Source organism: Ipomoea triloba, chromosome 14 (assembly GCF_003576645.1).
Source record: "Ipomoea triloba cultivar NCNSP0323 chromosome 14, ASM357664v1".
NCBI classification, from domain to species: Eukaryota; Viridiplantae; Streptophyta; class Magnoliopsida; order Solanales; family Convolvulaceae; genus Ipomoea; species Ipomoea triloba.
Genome location: NC_044929.1, coordinates 642595 through 659903, shown reverse-complemented (window position 1 = coordinate 659903; position 17309 = coordinate 642595). Strand labels below are relative to the sequence as shown.

At 33.4% G+C, this 17309-nt stretch overlaps 1 protein-coding gene across 2 annotated transcripts; it reads right to left on the bottom strand.

Moving 5' to 3' along the window:
- Nucleotides 1-358: 358 nt before the first annotated feature.
- LOC116005152 (protein WVD2-like 7) lies at nt 359-4734 on the bottom strand. 2 transcript variants are annotated; one of them, XM_031245406.1, is made up of 11 exons: nt 4554-4734; nt 4413-4454; nt 4250-4326; nt 2961-3683; nt 2575-2805; nt 2441-2484; nt 2274-2336; nt 2097-2193; nt 1939-2010; nt 1676-1783; nt 359-1127 (listed from the first exon to the last, which is right to left on the bottom strand). In XM_031245406.1, the coding sequence occupies exons 3-11, from the start codon at nt 4289-4291 to the stop codon at nt 684-686; spliced, it is 1824 nt and encodes a 607-aa protein (XP_031101266.1). In that variant the 5' UTR covers nt 4292-4326; nt 4413-4454; nt 4554-4734; the 3' UTR covers nt 359-683. The 2 variants fall into 2 exon arrangements, with proteins under 2 accessions (XP_031101266.1, XP_031101267.1); XM_031245407.1 differs by lacking the exon at nt 4413-4454.
- Between the last annotated feature and the right edge of the window lie 12575 nt (nt 4735-17309).

Genomic DNA, 17309 nt, shown 5'->3' with positions numbered 1-17309 from the left:
TTCTTTCTATAAATATTAAAAATTTAAAAGTTCTTAATAATTATAAAATCTAGATCGTCTGTAATAACCCACAAACTAAGTTGGCAAGAGTTGAACATGTGACTTTTAAGTACAAAAATCATATATATTTCACTCAATCACTCCTTTCTAGACTTCTATTTTGTTTTATTTTAGAGTTAAATGAGATTTAAGAAAATATCACATTAATCAAAAAACATTTCCTAGACCAATTAAACTAGCCCCCTTATAGTATACCAAGGAATATAATTGCCTCTTGTAATAAACTTGCCTGCATTGCAAAACCTCATAACCATACAAATCAACACACCACTGCCTCAAATAATTGAGATGTAGATAATAAAATTAAAGCTGATAAGTATTAGCAAAGCATATGTCATTAATTCAGAGGCCTCTCATTTCTTTGGGTTTGGGGTTTCCAGTAACATAGCATTCTTGAAATTGCAAGAACCTAACACGACGAAACAAATGCTCAAAATATAGTCTATCAAACTAGATATAGTTACATGAGATGCATATGTGCAGAAGTAGTAATCGATCTATTGGAACCGAGAAACGTTGATATGATATTACATTGTCAAGAGAAGGCGAGAACGCATATGGATTGATCGATCTGACCTGATGAGATGTGTATAATAGGCGTTGTTCGAGCAAGCTCGGGGCGTTTAGGAAGCGACGCCCACAGCGAAGCAATCCATTCTCGAATTACTCCCCAAGTGAATGCCTTTGATGTCCTTCTTGATCACATTGTTGCTAGTTCTCCTCGCACTACTAATAATCTTCGGTTTCCCCTCGACCTTGGGGGGGCTTTTGTTTACCTTGTTGGCCTCAGGTGTTTTTGGTTTTCTCGAATTCCTCGTCTCTTGCTCGTTCTTCACTACTGGAGTAGGAAGCGGAGACGACACGCTGCCATCGGAGGAGATTGTTTTCCGGTGCTTGATTGTCGACGAGGCTTGTTGTGAAGCGCCCCCGAAGTCCAAATGTTTGCGGGTGGAATGAGATCCGTTATTCGTCGCCCCTGAAGACGATGTGTCGTTTTCGGCTCCTACTGTGCTTGAAGATGATTGCTTTCTTTGTGGCTTACTCGATTTGGATCTATTCGCCATGTTCTGGAATCGAAAATAAGTAAACAACATCAGAATCAATGAAGGATAAGTTGTTAACATTGTGAAATCAATGACAATATATCAAATATCCAAAATAGAAAGAAAGAAAAAAGAACAGAACTTGGAATTTAAGAAGGCATTCGAGGAATAACTGCAAGAAGCATGTCTGAAGCAAATGACACGAACATATGGATAATCAAGAATCTTCGTTTTTCCAATGTTTACGGAGGCCCGTGAAGGATCAAGTCTAATAATTGGTGGCTAGGGGATTGTTTGGCAGAGGTCGGTGAAGGGCCAAGTCCAGCACCCTGCCTCTTGAGAATGCAGTGGCGGTCTATAAAGAAATAAAGTTGCGCCATCGCTACAAGCTATAGTTTTTGGCATAGTGGTAAGCCCTTGATCCTAACAAGTGGTATCAGAGCCAAGTCACGAGTACAAGTGTTGGGAGGGGGGCCAAGTCCACCTCGCCTCTCGACAATGTGGTGGCAGTATATAAGGAAAAAACATGGTTCTACAATAACTACTTGGAACATCGGATATGGTAAAAATACCTTGTTTCGATCTGATTGTTGTCCAGCTTCATTGTAAAAAGACGGCATGGGAGTTGCTTTGAAATTCAGGCTTCTTCTCAGCCTTCGTATCTCAGCTTCCGACTTTTCCTATAGGAATGAGAAGTAGACCGATTTATATCCTCTAAATATCAGAAACCGAAAACGAACACAAAAAAACGAGAATAATTATATCACAAGGGTATATATCTAAATGCCCCTCGAGAGAGACATCGAAGAACCTAAGTCCTCGGGTATCTTATTACCTTCTTTCTCGTTTGAAGCTGATGCATCTCGGCTTCCTTTGCATTCATTTTCTCCTCCAGCTTCATCGAGAACTGAAACAAATTTTAAACATCTCAGTTAGATTATTTCGAAATCTTTTAAGCAAACTTTCTAAATAGAACCGGGGTTATCTACTTGCCTCCTTCCTCCTCTCCGCACGTTCTTCGCTTTTGAAACTGAAAGCAGAACCGTTTTGTTTCACGCTCGGTGTAGCCGAAGCAACAGCCCTTTTATGCCTGAATAACACCAAAATTACGTCAGACAGAAATATACGAAAATTTGCACAGAAAGTTTATTACTTTCACATCACTTAGACCTGTCCACGCCTTGATGCACTTTATGGACAACCTTCTCTTTCGTTCTCATTTCCTTTTCAGCGCTACAAATTGAAAACGATATCGACATATAGTCATCTCCGAGACCTAAACTAGCAAATATGAATATTTAGAGACATAAAAAAGTAAAAACAATACGACAATATACCTTTTACTTTCCTTATGTACTCTACTTTTCGAACCAGATGAAACCTGTTCAAAACAAATTGGCCGGGAATCACACGAGGAGTAATAATGGGATTGAATTTATTCATTGCAAAAGAATTTAATTAAAAAAAAGACCTCGTGTTTTGGTGTTCTCGACACTGAACAATAAGCGGGAGCAGAAACCGATTGCAAAACCGGTTTTTCTCTCGCTGATGATGAAATGCCACTCAGCCTTCTAGGTTTTCTGGTAATGTCTTTTACCGGATCTTTGGTAGCTTCTTTTGAGACGATTGCAGTTACCTTATTAGCAGTATTAACTAGAGACGATCTAGATTTCGATTGCTTAATTTGTGATGCAGATCTCGCCTACATTTTGACGTAAGAAGATACGCATAAGGAGCAAAGGAGACAGATTTAACGGGCCAATGGAGCCGGGAAAATAACCGGAAATTCTAGTGATTATTATGCAGAAATTTGGAAATACCAGAGGCCAATAGTCGAGATAGGAAAAGGCAACACACCTTCGGGGAAAATTTCGGTCGAGGCTCTGAACTGGTGCTCCCGTCAATTTCAATTTTGGGAGAAGTAGGAATCGGAGCAGCCGTACTTGATGTCACGTTTTCACTGCTAGCTTCACCGCCAAAATTCTCCTCGGCGTGAATTTCTGATTCGGGGTTGACTATCCCGGTAACACGAGAACAACCCTCTGCTTCTTGAAAATGATCAGAAACAATATCAGCAGTCCCGCTATAGTCAACAGCGGGTTTACTCAGAGGTCCCGAGTACAAAAATCCGCAATCTTCCCTTTCAAATTCAGTCAATTCATGCTCGCCATCATACACCGATCCATCCCGACTCTGTGCAGAATAACTACAATCATTGAAATGCTCGAAGTCCCCCTCGTACCCTGTACTCTCGGTCACACTAAAGTGTGCAGATTGTCCCGCACTATTAACATTCTCATCGTCCTGCTCATTATGAACATTATTCTCAGACAGATCATTCCCGCTAGTTTGGCACTCCGCTCCACTATTACGAGACTCACAAGAACTCTGGCTTAAAAGCGCCCTCCGTTTAAAATGAGCCTCGAGTATCGCCTTTTTCTCAATAACAGAGCCCGGCTTCGAGTATTTCTCCACCTCTTCGAGGTACCTGTTATGCGAGAAAGACGACCTCCTCTCCCAACACAAATCCTCATTCTTAAACCGCCCAAACGAGATCGAACCCGAGTGAAGAGAATCCGCCTGCAAGATTTAACCGAAAGGACATAAAAGATCAATCAACACACTGCGGAATGCAGATCATAGCAGTCCTCATTAGATCTTAACAAGAACAAAAAGATTATATCTTTTTAGCTACCCACAAATTTTAACATATCAAGAAACTAGGTAAAGTGGAAAAAAAGATTTATTTCAATTTTCAACAACAAAATCAAACCATCCAACAAATCAATTCAGAAATAACCACACCCTAATTGGCTAATTTACATTGAAAACTAAACTTCTTTTATATTAATCAATACCAAATAAGTGATCCATTCTTGAATGCCCTACAAACCCCACACCAAAAAGAGGGGGAAAAAAAAACACTTTTTTTTACTGAGCCCAAACACAATAATGAAAATTAGCAAATCCCAATCTGGAAAAAGGGGAGAAGGGTGATGGGAAAGTAAATAAAGAAGAACCCAATCAATCACCAAAATGCAGATCACACCATAGACCAAGAAAAGGTGAGATCCAAAAAGAACAAATCTTTACAGACAAAAATTCATCACTAAAACAAAAAGAACCTCATAATCAAACACTCTTACCTGGAAATTATGCCTGAAAGGCTCTTCAATCTCACCTGCCATTTTCAACTGATAACCCCCAAATTCACACCCTTTTTCTGCATTTTTCAGTAACCGACAATAATTAAAACTCAACCCACAAATTATAGACACTAAAAAAAATTAAATTAAATAAATAAATTACAAGCACACATAATATCCAAAGAAGAAACCCTGTCAGCATCCACTGCTAAAAATGTGTGAGCAAACAATTGAAAAAAGATGAAACCCATCAACTTAATTGGACTATATAAAACAATAGAGAGAAAGAGAGAGAGAGAATTACATGGCGGAAGACATTGAGTGAGATAGACAAAAGGCAGATATGTTGATATGAAGAAGAGAGTAAGCTGTATGCTTTGAAGATGAGACTTTTTTTTCAAAGAGATTTTAAGAAGACAGTGAAGGAGGAGTGGAAGACTGAGAGGGACTCATGGTGACCTGTGAGAGTGGCTTCTTCAGGGAAATGTATGAATGAAAATGACCAAAAATTATATATACAAAGAGAAAATTTTTACCCAGCTTGGCTGCTTGCAATCCACCTTGCAGTTTGGCAGAAATGAGATGTAAGAATAAAACTCTTTTTTATTTATTACTTACTATGAATTCATGAATTTAACTTGCTGCTGGTAAAATTTGATCCCGAATTATTATTTTTAAATTTTATCTCTGTGACCAACTGAACTGTTCATACCGTCTTCAGTCATGAATATACTTATATTGTTAATAGTGAAATATTGTAATAAAAAAAACTGGTTCTTATAGCATCACCCTTTTTTAACATTTATTAACACAATGTATTTTTTTTTACTAATTTTCACTTTTTCTCAAGTTTGTCGTGTTGGGTCAGCATTACGCTTATTATACCAGGCACAATCTATATTTAATAGTATTAGGTGCTACCATAAACGATACCAATAAAAACTGCATAATTAAGTATATCATACATGATTGTACTCGATACAATTGACACTAGTATCGATCAAAACTCTTGCTAATCAACCCTTTAAAGACTTATAAAAGTAGTAGTATCGAACCAAAACTCTTGCTAATCAACCCCTTCAAAATTTATAAAAGTATGATTGGTGAATTAGATTAAAAATATTTTAAGTGTGGTGATTGGTGAATTAGATTAAAGTTTTGGGTTTGAAGTGATGAATAAATGAATGGATTGGTGATTAGTGGGAATAGTGGCCCTATAACTATTTGGTGGAGCCACAATGTTGGACATAACCTTATACCAATGAAGCTCTAGATAATTTTTTTTTTTTTAAAGTCATCTTTTTAATATTGGAAATGACACCATACTTGATTTTTAATTGATATTAAACCATCATAACAATCAGAGTTGATAATGATTTTTGGATAATCATATTGTAATAAAGAAATTCTGCTAAAAAAGGTGGGATGTCCTTTTAGGCTTTTAGCAATCTGATTTTATATTTTTAACATTATTAAAGGAGGGAAACAACATATCAATTAATGATCAATTATTAAGGAAGGATATATGAGTTTTGGTTGGATATGTATAGGGGATAATTAGTCACTTTTTGTTAGGAATATTATATTGTACTTAGTTACAATATGAAAAATTCTATTATATTGAAAATACAAAGTATTTACTATACTAATTTAAAAAATTAGAGCTCAAAAATGATATGAACTTTTTTCAATGTGTAATTCAACTTTTTAAAATAGTTCGAGAGATTATTTAACCGTTTTTTCAAATAATTATAATTCTATTTTATAAAAATACAACCACATGTTCTATTTATAGTAAGTTAGTAACAAGTACAATACATTTCCAGCATTGTAAAATTTCTCTGAATTTATATTAGAGTATGGATACATTCATTAATTAATCGACTATAATATAAAACATAATAATTATTTTTTAGATGATCATAGAAATCCACAATTATTACTTGAGAGTCTGTACTGGGTGTTGGGCGTCAGTCGGATTGGCGAAGTTCAGCCCCTGCTCGATTTGAGACGTGGTGATGTGGCTTACCATGGAGGGACGTGGTAAATGGTTAATGTCCACCTAGTTATCACCAATTGGTTTTAAGTAGAATATGACAATCAGATAACCAAAGAACTCTATAGTTGAACATGCTTGACTTACAACAGTCACAAGATGGCGTAGGTCAGGCTGAGAGTGGAATTGTTGGGCGTCAGCTGGAAGTAAGCATAATGCAGCGCTGAGACTCTAGGGACTCAGGGAGGATTTCCTTCTAGTAGGACTTGCCTAGCTCTCGTAATGCACAATTGTCTTTGTGAACTGCTCTTCTCACTTGGAAGGGAGCTTTCGTATTCATTCCAATCATCGTCTTTTTGAACATTGTCTTTATGAAGTGCTCTTCTCACTTGGAAGGGAGCTTTCGTATTCATTCCAATCATCGTCTTTTTGAACATTGTCTTTGTGAACTGCTCTTCTCACTTGGAAGGGAGCTTTTGTATTCATTCCAATCATCGTCTTTTTGAACACCAAGGTTGACAAGAAGATCAGCCGCCACATTTTGCTCATATTAAACATGTCCAATCGAGGTCATCCTAGCTTCACTCAACCACTTCTTACAAGTATCAATCACACTTCCGCTCGAACCTCTCAAATTTCATCTTTATTTATATTTAATTAATAAGTAAATTACTTTTTTTAGTTCGTGATTGAGTTGGCTAATTCATAAACGGTCAATGAATATAAAGAGTTTTATTACCATACTAGATTATAAACATTTTATGAAGTAAATTTAGGATGAGAAAACATCACTTCAAGATTAATAATCAAATGTTTTTACATAATATTTTCAAAAAAAAAATGTTTTTACATAATTAGTTTATGATGAGAAATAGATAATGCATATAATGTTATTGTGATACTTATCACATGTTATTGCATTGAAGAAAGTATTTGATAAAAAAAAAATTGGGTAAATAGTATTTTCCTCATAATTGATATCCTTTTGTCTCATGCGTGCTATAATAATGTTATATGTTCTTTATCCTTACTATAATAAATATAGTTTCACTAGATTTTGAATTATGTTTTGATATTGAGAAGTGCATATTTGAAAATAAAAATTATTAGATATTATAATAATATATGAAAAATATTATTTATTTCAAAACTTAAAATCTAAAAGAATTCGAACAAAAAAACAAGTTGTACTCTTTGTATTAAAGTTTTAACCAAAGCTAATTAGTGAGACTAAAATGCTAACTAATTAAGCTAGACAAGGAAAAATAGGATTACACGAATTTTTTTTTTTTGAGGTGTTTTCTTTATTTATTTATTTTTTTTGTTTTGTTTTTTAAGGGGTGAGAGTAAATCCTTACCATGCAACGATACAAAGATTTTGTCTTTCACCTAGTAGTCTCAATCAATCTTAAATAACTTATCACCAAAGTCTCCATTGACAAGATTCTTGTCCTTTTTAGCTGTTCAATGTCAAATTGTCAAATGTTTGGTTATTATGTTTTAAATATATAGATTAAAAAAAATTGTCTTTATTTATTTTCGGATAAATTCCAATGATTTACTACTATTTTATACGGAGTACATAATTTCATTAAAATGTGCGCAAGTATATTATAAATATACTCAAAGCATATATTGGGAAAGTATGTTGCACTCAAAAATATGTATCAGAAAAAAATTAGGAAAATTCTCCTATGGAGGATCTATGAGATAATTTTCTACATAAGTATTACAATTTTCATCATAAATAGCTCTTTAACTCTTAATATTACATTTTTATTTAAGGGCGGTGGCAATTTCTTAGCTGCTACATGTGGTCTCATGGATTGTGTGCAGAATTCTATAATTGCTGAGGCTATGACTTGTAAGGAAGCTCTTGCATGGGTGAGGTCTAGAGGCATCCAATCCAAGACGTTTGCATTCAATCTGAGTGTCTAAATTTTGTTCAAGCTTTAGTTAGTGATAAGTTGGATAGGTCTTATTTTGGATCAATTATTTTTTTATTGTAAAACTGTTAGTACTTCATTGTTTCCTTGTGTTTTTCAGTTTATTTTTCGATCAACGAACCAGTTTGTCCATACTCTGGCTAAGGTGGATGGCTCTCAATCTGAACGGCTGAACTGGGGGAGTGTTCCCCCTGAGTTTCTACATGGTTTGATTTAATATATTCTTTTGTGGTGGTTTTCAAAAAAAAAAAGTAAATATTCAACCTAAATATTACATTTTATTTTAAAGTATTACATTTTCCCTCAAATTTACAGTCTTACAATTTCCTCATTTTTTTTTTACATAAGCATTACATTTCCATCCTGACCCAACCTGTCTCACAGATAATGATCCATGAGACTTACAGTCTTACTCTAAAAAGTTAATTATAGTTTTTATTTTTGTTTGTGTGTGTGTGTGATGGCGGACAGGCTCGAGACCGAGACTATTCGTAAGAATCAAACTTGTGATCTTCAAGTATGAGAATCTTGATGCACCCACTTAGCCACCCTTTTTGAGATGGTAAAAACTTGTGTGAGACCGTCTCACGGGTCTCAACCCGTGAGACGGGTCGGATCTTTGATTAATGAGGTCAAAGATCCGACCCGTCTCACGGATTGAGACATGTGAGACAGTCTCACACAAGTGTTACCATTTTGAGACTAGTTTATAGTTCTTTGATTATTGGGTTTATCCCTTAGCTTTTTTATCTCTGATTTCAAAATTAATTAGTTTTAATAGTTAGCTTTAAAATTTTTCATTTTAGTTAGTGTCAAATTTAATACCTTACTAACTACTCACATGAGTATATCAAAATAAAAATAAAAAAATATTCTTCAAAAATTTTAAACAAATCAAAAAAATTCAAGAAATTTAATTATTATTATATTTCTATGGTAACACCAACATGTTTATTGATTTTCTCAACAAAATTATTTTTAGAAAATAAATTTTTTCCATAATTCAATTGATCATAAGTACTAAATCACCTCTTAGTTCACATTTGAATGGTACATGCATTTGACCAAGTTAGCTCTTATATATTTATTATATGCTTTAGATCTAAAGATTGTGTTGACCTTTCCCAAAGCACAATAATTGATAGGGTATCCCATGACAAAGAACAAGAAAGGAAAATAGGAGAAAACAATGAAACATGCATGAAGGATATGAATGTGTGAGTGAAACAAGAAGAGATAGCAAACAACTTTAAAAAAAAAAAAAAAATAGCCAAAGACAAGGTTTTCTATCTTTGTACAAAGAACATGTATGTGTCTCACTAGAGCCGACAAGTATGCATGCAGAATTTTAGGGGCATGATCTTAGGTTGATATCAAATGGGGCATTGGGCCAATGAACTCTAGCTAGGGTTGTTTGTTAAGAAAGAGCTCCCTTGACCAAAAGTTAAGGATTTCAACCAAGTATGTATTCTATGGAATTTGGAGCTTTTTTTTTTTTTTAGACAAAGGATGCACGCAGCTATTACTTGAAGGTGTACATTAAGTAAATTTCACCATATAACTTAAACTAATAAAGGACCACAAAGAGAAAAACTAGTTTAGATTGTTCATAACTGACCGGCTCAAATCAAGAAGACTAGGTCACTACCACTGGGAGTCGAATTCAGAGCATTATGGCCACCCTAAAAAAGATCGATATGCAACCATGGCCACTTTCATTGAGAGCTGAGGTTTTAAAATCTGGACCTTAACCATGAATGTTTGTTTTGTTTGACGAGTAATCATGGGCACTTTGGTCCAAATAATAAAGAAGTCATGCGTTTACAAATTTTATATAACTCGTGTTTGTTTTACAGTGTTGTGATTAAGAATCTTTTTTAGACTATTCGTACACCAGCAACATATCTAAATTACAAATTGGCATGCTAATTTTCACATTATTCTTTTTTATTTTTTAAATCTAGGTGTATTACAAGAATTTTCAAATTTGGTACCATCAATTTCGTGCAGTGATGCCCAAAATTATTTTGGTATTGTTTTTTTTTTTGAAAACTTTTGGTTTTGTTGTTATTGTTGTTGTTATATCTTGAGAGTGTAGTGTGATTAAAGAGATGTAGAAAACATATTGGTAAATTACAAATATAATAATATGATAATACGACTTACTTTTAAAGTGAGATAACATTTTAGGGAATACAGATAGCATTAACGTACTCTTAGGCAATTTAGTTGTTCAAGCTAGAAGTAATCAGCATTTGAAAATAAGCACTCACTTTGACAAAAAATTTTAAAAAAAAATGATTATGATATGTGGGGGCTTCAGCCTTCGAGACGAGAAATTTCGCCTTTTGTGGACAAAGTTTCTTTAACTAGTCGACTAGAGGTAGTTGCACTTCTAGGTTTCAAACTCGAGATCTCTAGTTAAGTTAGAATAGGCATATTCCATCTCATTTATACCCTCATATACCGGGAAATTGCTTATCCTTTACATTATATTCACATTAACAAATTAAATAATTGACACATACTTCTATCGAAGTATTGATCTCTCAACAAAAGATTTATTGTCTGTCAATCTTTGCCATTCATTGGCAGCTCCAGCAAGGCAAAGATTGTGGGGGCGTGTTGAGAAAGTTATGAGTTGACAAATTCTTGTACTTATTCTTAATTTATTCTTTGTTCTCGTGTTGGAACAGTACTCAAAATAATTTTCTATACATCCTTGTAGTATATTTTTATTTTTATTTTTACTAAAAGAGGTAATACTGATTCTTCAATTGTACGTGGTTTAATTTGAACAAATTTGATTGCCCAATTATTTAGAGTGTTGTTAATAATTCAATTATTTACAATATAATACTTCCAAATTCCCTTAGTATACAAATTTTTAGATTTGGGTTTTATTATAAAGTTGAATATTGACCGAGTTTAGGAGTCCAATACTATATTGGATTAAATTAACAACATTTTAAACATCAACAAATGATGATTTATGAATGGTAAATGAAAGGGTATGTGGCATTATCCTTTTTGAAATTGAAGGATAATGATCAAATTTCATAAAGGTTAGTAATTCAATGACCAAAATTATATTTTTACAATTTTTTAAAATGATGATGAGGGTATTTTACTAATTTTACCATTTGTTTTCAAGACCCAATTAATATTACTAAAATGTCATTCTCATTTTAATAAAGAAAAAATATAAGATATAAGTGCCAAATAAACCCTGAATTTATTTAGAAAATGTCAACTTTATTATTGAACTACAAAAAGTTTTATATTGGATTATTGGTCATTGAATTTTTTAAAGAAAAAGTACCATTCAAACTTTTTACATGTAAGAGCATCCATATTAGTTAGAAACTTTACACAATTTTTTAAGTGTCATTGTGAGAGAGTGGAGTGTGAGAGAAGAAGGAAAAAAAAAAAAAAAGAAATCCGACGCATGTAGACGCACCATTGCAGAGACGTAGACGCACCAGCAGGCGTGTGCAATGCATGCGCCCAGCTGGGCGTTTGCGCCTGGTTCAGAGAAAAATAGAGACCTTTGTTTCCATTTAATTTCAGCCGTAGTGGACCCCACAAAAATCTTGCCCTTGCTGGAGTAAAATTCACACACAAAAAAAAAACCCTCCCCACATCAACAAAAAAAAAAAAACCAATCCAATTTTTTTTTCACTGTGCCAAAAACCCTCTAAAATCCATTGATATGGATACTCTTAAGTTACTTGCAACTATAACTTATGTCGATGTGACTTTAATTTCATGTGTAATTTTTTTTTTTTTTATATATAGAGATTAAAAAAAAAAAACATAAAGACATGGTAAAAGTATAGTTTTCTATAAACACTTGCATTATTTATATTGTACTATATTAACATAAGTGTAATAAAAAAAAATATAAATATGCGTCAAATTTGATCTATTATCAACTCTTATAGCACATCATAGTCTTTAAACTGACTTGAACCTCGCCATCTACTAGATCGAATAATGACGATGCACACAGCGGCCGGATGGACCAATCCGGTCGTCCATGCGCCAAGCAAGGTCAAGTGTGAAGGTCTTTCACCATCATACATTTCAAGGGTCCAAAGGATAGGAAGCAAAGGGACACCAACACATGCATACCTATGAAAAATCATATATAGTCTTCAAGGCAATAGGATTTTGGGAATCTTATAGACTGTTGATGCAATGACTTTCTAACTACTCTTCTTGGACTGTATTTTGTACACTTTTCTAATTAAGTGGATAAGTTTAACTATGACAGAAAGGAAAAATGGGAAGGAAGGAACAATGCAATAAAAGAGGGAAGTGAAGAAAGTTGTGATGATGAAATGTCAATTTGACATGTACATAACCTTAGCACAACAATAGAAATGCTTACCACTAAAGTAGACCCCTGCCCCATGTGATGCATCTCCCCACTAATGTCCAAGGATATGATGAGAAATAAAATTTTGTTTATTTTAATATATGTTGGTGAATCTTCTAATTTTATTTTAATTCGATGTAATTCGTCTTAATTTATAATTAATATTTTGACAAATTTTATAGGCTCGAGCAAATCATGTCAGGAGACTAATAAACTTGTTAATTTAGACAGTTAGACCTATGAGACATCTAGTCATTGGCCACTGATAGTTGTCTAGTGCACTATCACATATCACCCAACCAGGCGCTTAACCATTTATGTAGCTTCAATAGCCTGTCATAGAGCCCGGGATGTAGCATGTGCCACTATAACATACATAACCTCATTGGACATAGACGAGGTGAGCATGGACAAGATAGACGAATCCTGATGGACCCAATTTTTTGTTGCAGGATTGGCTACAACGAAACACTCATCCAGAGCCTAAATAAATGAAGCCAAACACGGTAACATGTCATCAACATATCCACTGAGATTTTGACCACGGAGAAAAAGAATGTGCCATCAATAGGTAGTTTGAGGAGGTAAGTTTAATGAAGATAAAGTGACGAGTTATTTGTAGAGTATTTATTGGGGTATCTGAGACAACACGAGAAGAGGAGGTTGTGGTGGTGGTTTCGCTAGCCGATGGTGGTGCAGCGTCTTGGTTGGTGGCGGTGACGATGTTGGCAAGGTTTGCAGCCATAGATCGTTTAGTGTACTGATACCAGATGTGAACAATAATTCTAAGAAGAATTTTATTATTGATCAGTTTAATCTACAAAGTACATGAAATGTATTTATAAGAATACAAAGAGAAATATCTTTTTATATGTAAATATGTGTCTATGTGTGTATATACATACATGCACAAACACACACACATATATATACTATACATATAGAGAGAGAAAGAGATGTGGACATCCTAGTATAGATTGCTACACTAAGATGCCATTTTATTAGCATACATAGTTGATGTCACATTGGTACGCCATGTGAAAAGAGGTTTAATAAATTAAAATAAGGATTTCACATTCATGTGCCGCATGTGTACCATTTACTTATTTTATTTACTAGCTTTTGTACTAACGTCCGTCTGAACTGAACAAAGCCCATAAAATAATAATAATAATAATAATAATAATAATAATAATAATAATAATAATAATAAAAGAAAAAGGAAAAGAACAAAAGAGAGATGATATTATTAAAGCCCTAAAGATGAAATGTGCAGATTCCATCTGCTCTTTTCTTCGCAAGTTCCAATCACAAGAGATCCGGTATATTGAGTATTACTTTCTATATTTTGCACTTAATTATCACAAAAATCCAAAATACATGTGAAAATTTCAGTAATTAATAGCAAACATTTGTGACTATTCCAAAACATTCGAAACGACATAGTAGAAATATAGTTGCATCATATGTGTCTTGACACAATGTACATGTAAACTTGAATTGACACCCCTACTCTTAGGATTCAAATCTCAAAAACCATAATAAGATTAAAGTATTTTTATTTTTACCATCGAACCAAGTGGTCATTAATTGATTTTAAATATTTTTATTATAGTATATCAATGGGACACAATAGTATATTTGAAAGTATAATGTAAGATTCTAAAAACCTAGTATTTTAACGACATAAATATACAACTCTATATAATATATCATAAATTTAATTCTATTTCTTGATGTGATTTTTACAATTCATTGTGTCAAGATATATAATAATTTAAGAGCAATTTTAAAATGCTAATCGGTACTAGTAACAATTGTACTCGATATCATCACATATGGGAAGTTTGGCGCACAGGACTCCCCATTAAGGTTGGATTTATCCCTCAGATTATGATACCCCTCTATCTTATTTTATCTACCATACTTATTATTCATTGGTCAAACCAACTCTTTCTTTTTTGCTTGTTTCTATTAGCATTTTCTTATAACTTTTAAATTTAATTTTTTACGTTTAATAGTACTTTTAATGTAGTTTCTAGATATATAAATTTTACATACTAATTCTAAACTTAATATTATAAAAAATTAAATTGTAAATAACTTCAATCAAGCCTCGTTAGCCGATCTTGACTCATAAAATGGGACAGAGGGAGTACTTACAAAGTGAATGAATTTTTATTGTTTTTTTTAATTTTAAAATTCACTTGGCTTGAAAGCTTTCAAGACTAATAAAAGCCTACCGGATTGGCAGTCTTTTGTCCTTTTTATTTATTTATTACGGAGTATTATATTATGATTATTTTGTTATTATATTATAATGTTATGTGAAAGTGCAATCAATTTTGAAAGTGAGAGAATATTGAAGGGATAAAGATAGCTACAAGAAAAGTAGTACTCCGTAATAAATATAGCTGGTAAGGCAAGAAATAAACTATCTATTTTGTACCTCATATTTTCTTTTACAACAGTACAAAGTTGTTGAATTTCCCATTTATTAATTTTGTAGATTTGTTTAAGTTTAGTTGGGATGTCACATGAACACTGACAAATTAAGTCACAGCTCTTGTGACAATTCTTCAGATTGGAGCAAACATATATCCTGTGAAATAACCATTGAAATTATATAGAGTTGCAGACAGCTAAGAGTTATATATATAATAGAGAGTGAGTGACAATTTTATAATGTCTTAAGTCAATTTAGTTAATCAATTGGATTTATTCTTTTAATGTAATTTTCAAATTCATCAACAATGTATTGATTGATCCATGATCATATGACAAATTAAATCAATTTTCTAAATAAATGATGTGCTTTATTTTATTGTAATGATCACTTAAATGTCTCATAAATGTCTCTTTTTTACTTAAAACATTATATTAACAAGAAGAGTTATTCATATGCCATCATTGGAAATTGTGCATCATTAGGCAAATGAATATTGGTCCATTTTCAAGAGCCCAAATCTAAGCTTGTTGGCCGAATTGGGAACCATTGTTATATGGTGGACCAAGATGCATCTTAGATTATAACATTCATCAAAATTAATATTCAGATTATGTATTTACAGTAAATATATTAGGTATCTTTAGTTAATAAATTATGTGTTTATTACAATAACATATTATGTATATATAGTTAACATATTATTTGTATGTAATTAATAAATTATGTACCTGTAGTTAACATATATAATTTGTTAACTACAGACGTAAAATAAGTTAATAACTGCATGCACATAATTTGAATGTCATTTTGAGTCATGATCCACAATGCAAGATAAACCCTAGTCTATGGTATAATTTGCCACTTGGGAATGTACCAATTGTTAAATTGTCGACCACTTTGTAGTTAACATATTAAATACTTTCAATTAACAAATTATATACATGTTACATTTAACATTTTATGTTCATAATCTCAATGTCATTTTGAGTCAGATTGCTTGAATTTTTGTAATGCTTTTAATACTCTTTCTTTAGACTTCTCCTATGTTGGTTTGGTTTTAAAGCACTGTAAGTTGCTTGCTAGGGACATCGGAGACATGACAGTCCGCCATGTCAGAAGGTCAGCGAATCATGTGGCATATGTGCTTGCACAAGCGACTGGTTCTTATATTGCCCTTGGTGTGTGGGATTCTATTCCTCCTATTTGTATTTTGAATTTGGTTTTGAGTTAATTAATGAAAATTCATTTTGTTTTCAAAAAAAGTTTATTTAAAAGTACACAATCTGTTAAATGAAGATACAAAATGATGGCGGCATGGACCCTTGGGACCCATTTTATTAGATATGTCTTGAGCTAAGGAGGTGAAGAAAGAAGTATGATAGCCCAAAAAAGCCACCGGGGCAAAACCGCCTATGAGAGACCACATTAGAATCCTGATGGTGGGGCGTGGTCGGTGGATCCCGATGGTGGGGCGTGGTCGGTGGGGGCGGTGCCAGATCCGTCGTACTACTAGTCTACCAGCGCCCCACCAACGGGGCTAGTGAATGCAATTACACACCACATACATGCATGGTTTCAAGAAGGATTAAAATATTATAGGAGATGCTGTTAGGGGATATCAAACGCATGACCATCACAAGGCCACACACGCCTTAACCCATCAAGCCATTATTTATCATGTGTACTAGAGGGCAAGAAACTCCACTTATGCATGGAAAGTACGCTGGAAGCAAAATAGTGAGGAACACATGTGTGACCAAGAATGAAGACTAACATATATTATACACTTGTCAAGCATCTCGAAGGTCTTCAACACTATATAAGGAACCATTGCCTCTCGAAGGTCTACAAACGCACAATATATTAAGTGCAGACACATAATATAAGTATTATTTTGGATCAAAATTCACAATGTAAGGTAGATTCTGGTACAGGGTATAATTTGCCAATGCTTGACATGCCTATATTTTCTTGTATTAAATTGCTTATTATAGAAGCCCAATGTAACTTTAAATATGGACCCAAACTTTTGGTCATATATTTTATGACAATTCTTGAAGGATTGAATGACCTGCAATCAATAGCCCAAAATGAATGAATAAAAAGGGAATCTTCACTTTGGGCTTCCTATCGTTCACCCTCTAGATAATCAAAGGTTTTCATGTACTAAATTGACCACTTTTGTTTCCCCTTCATTGTCAAAAAAAAAAAAAAAAAAAAAAAAAAAAGTTTCCGTGCAAACAAGTTGAGCAACTCAAAAAATTATGGACATGTTCAAGTAAAAATTA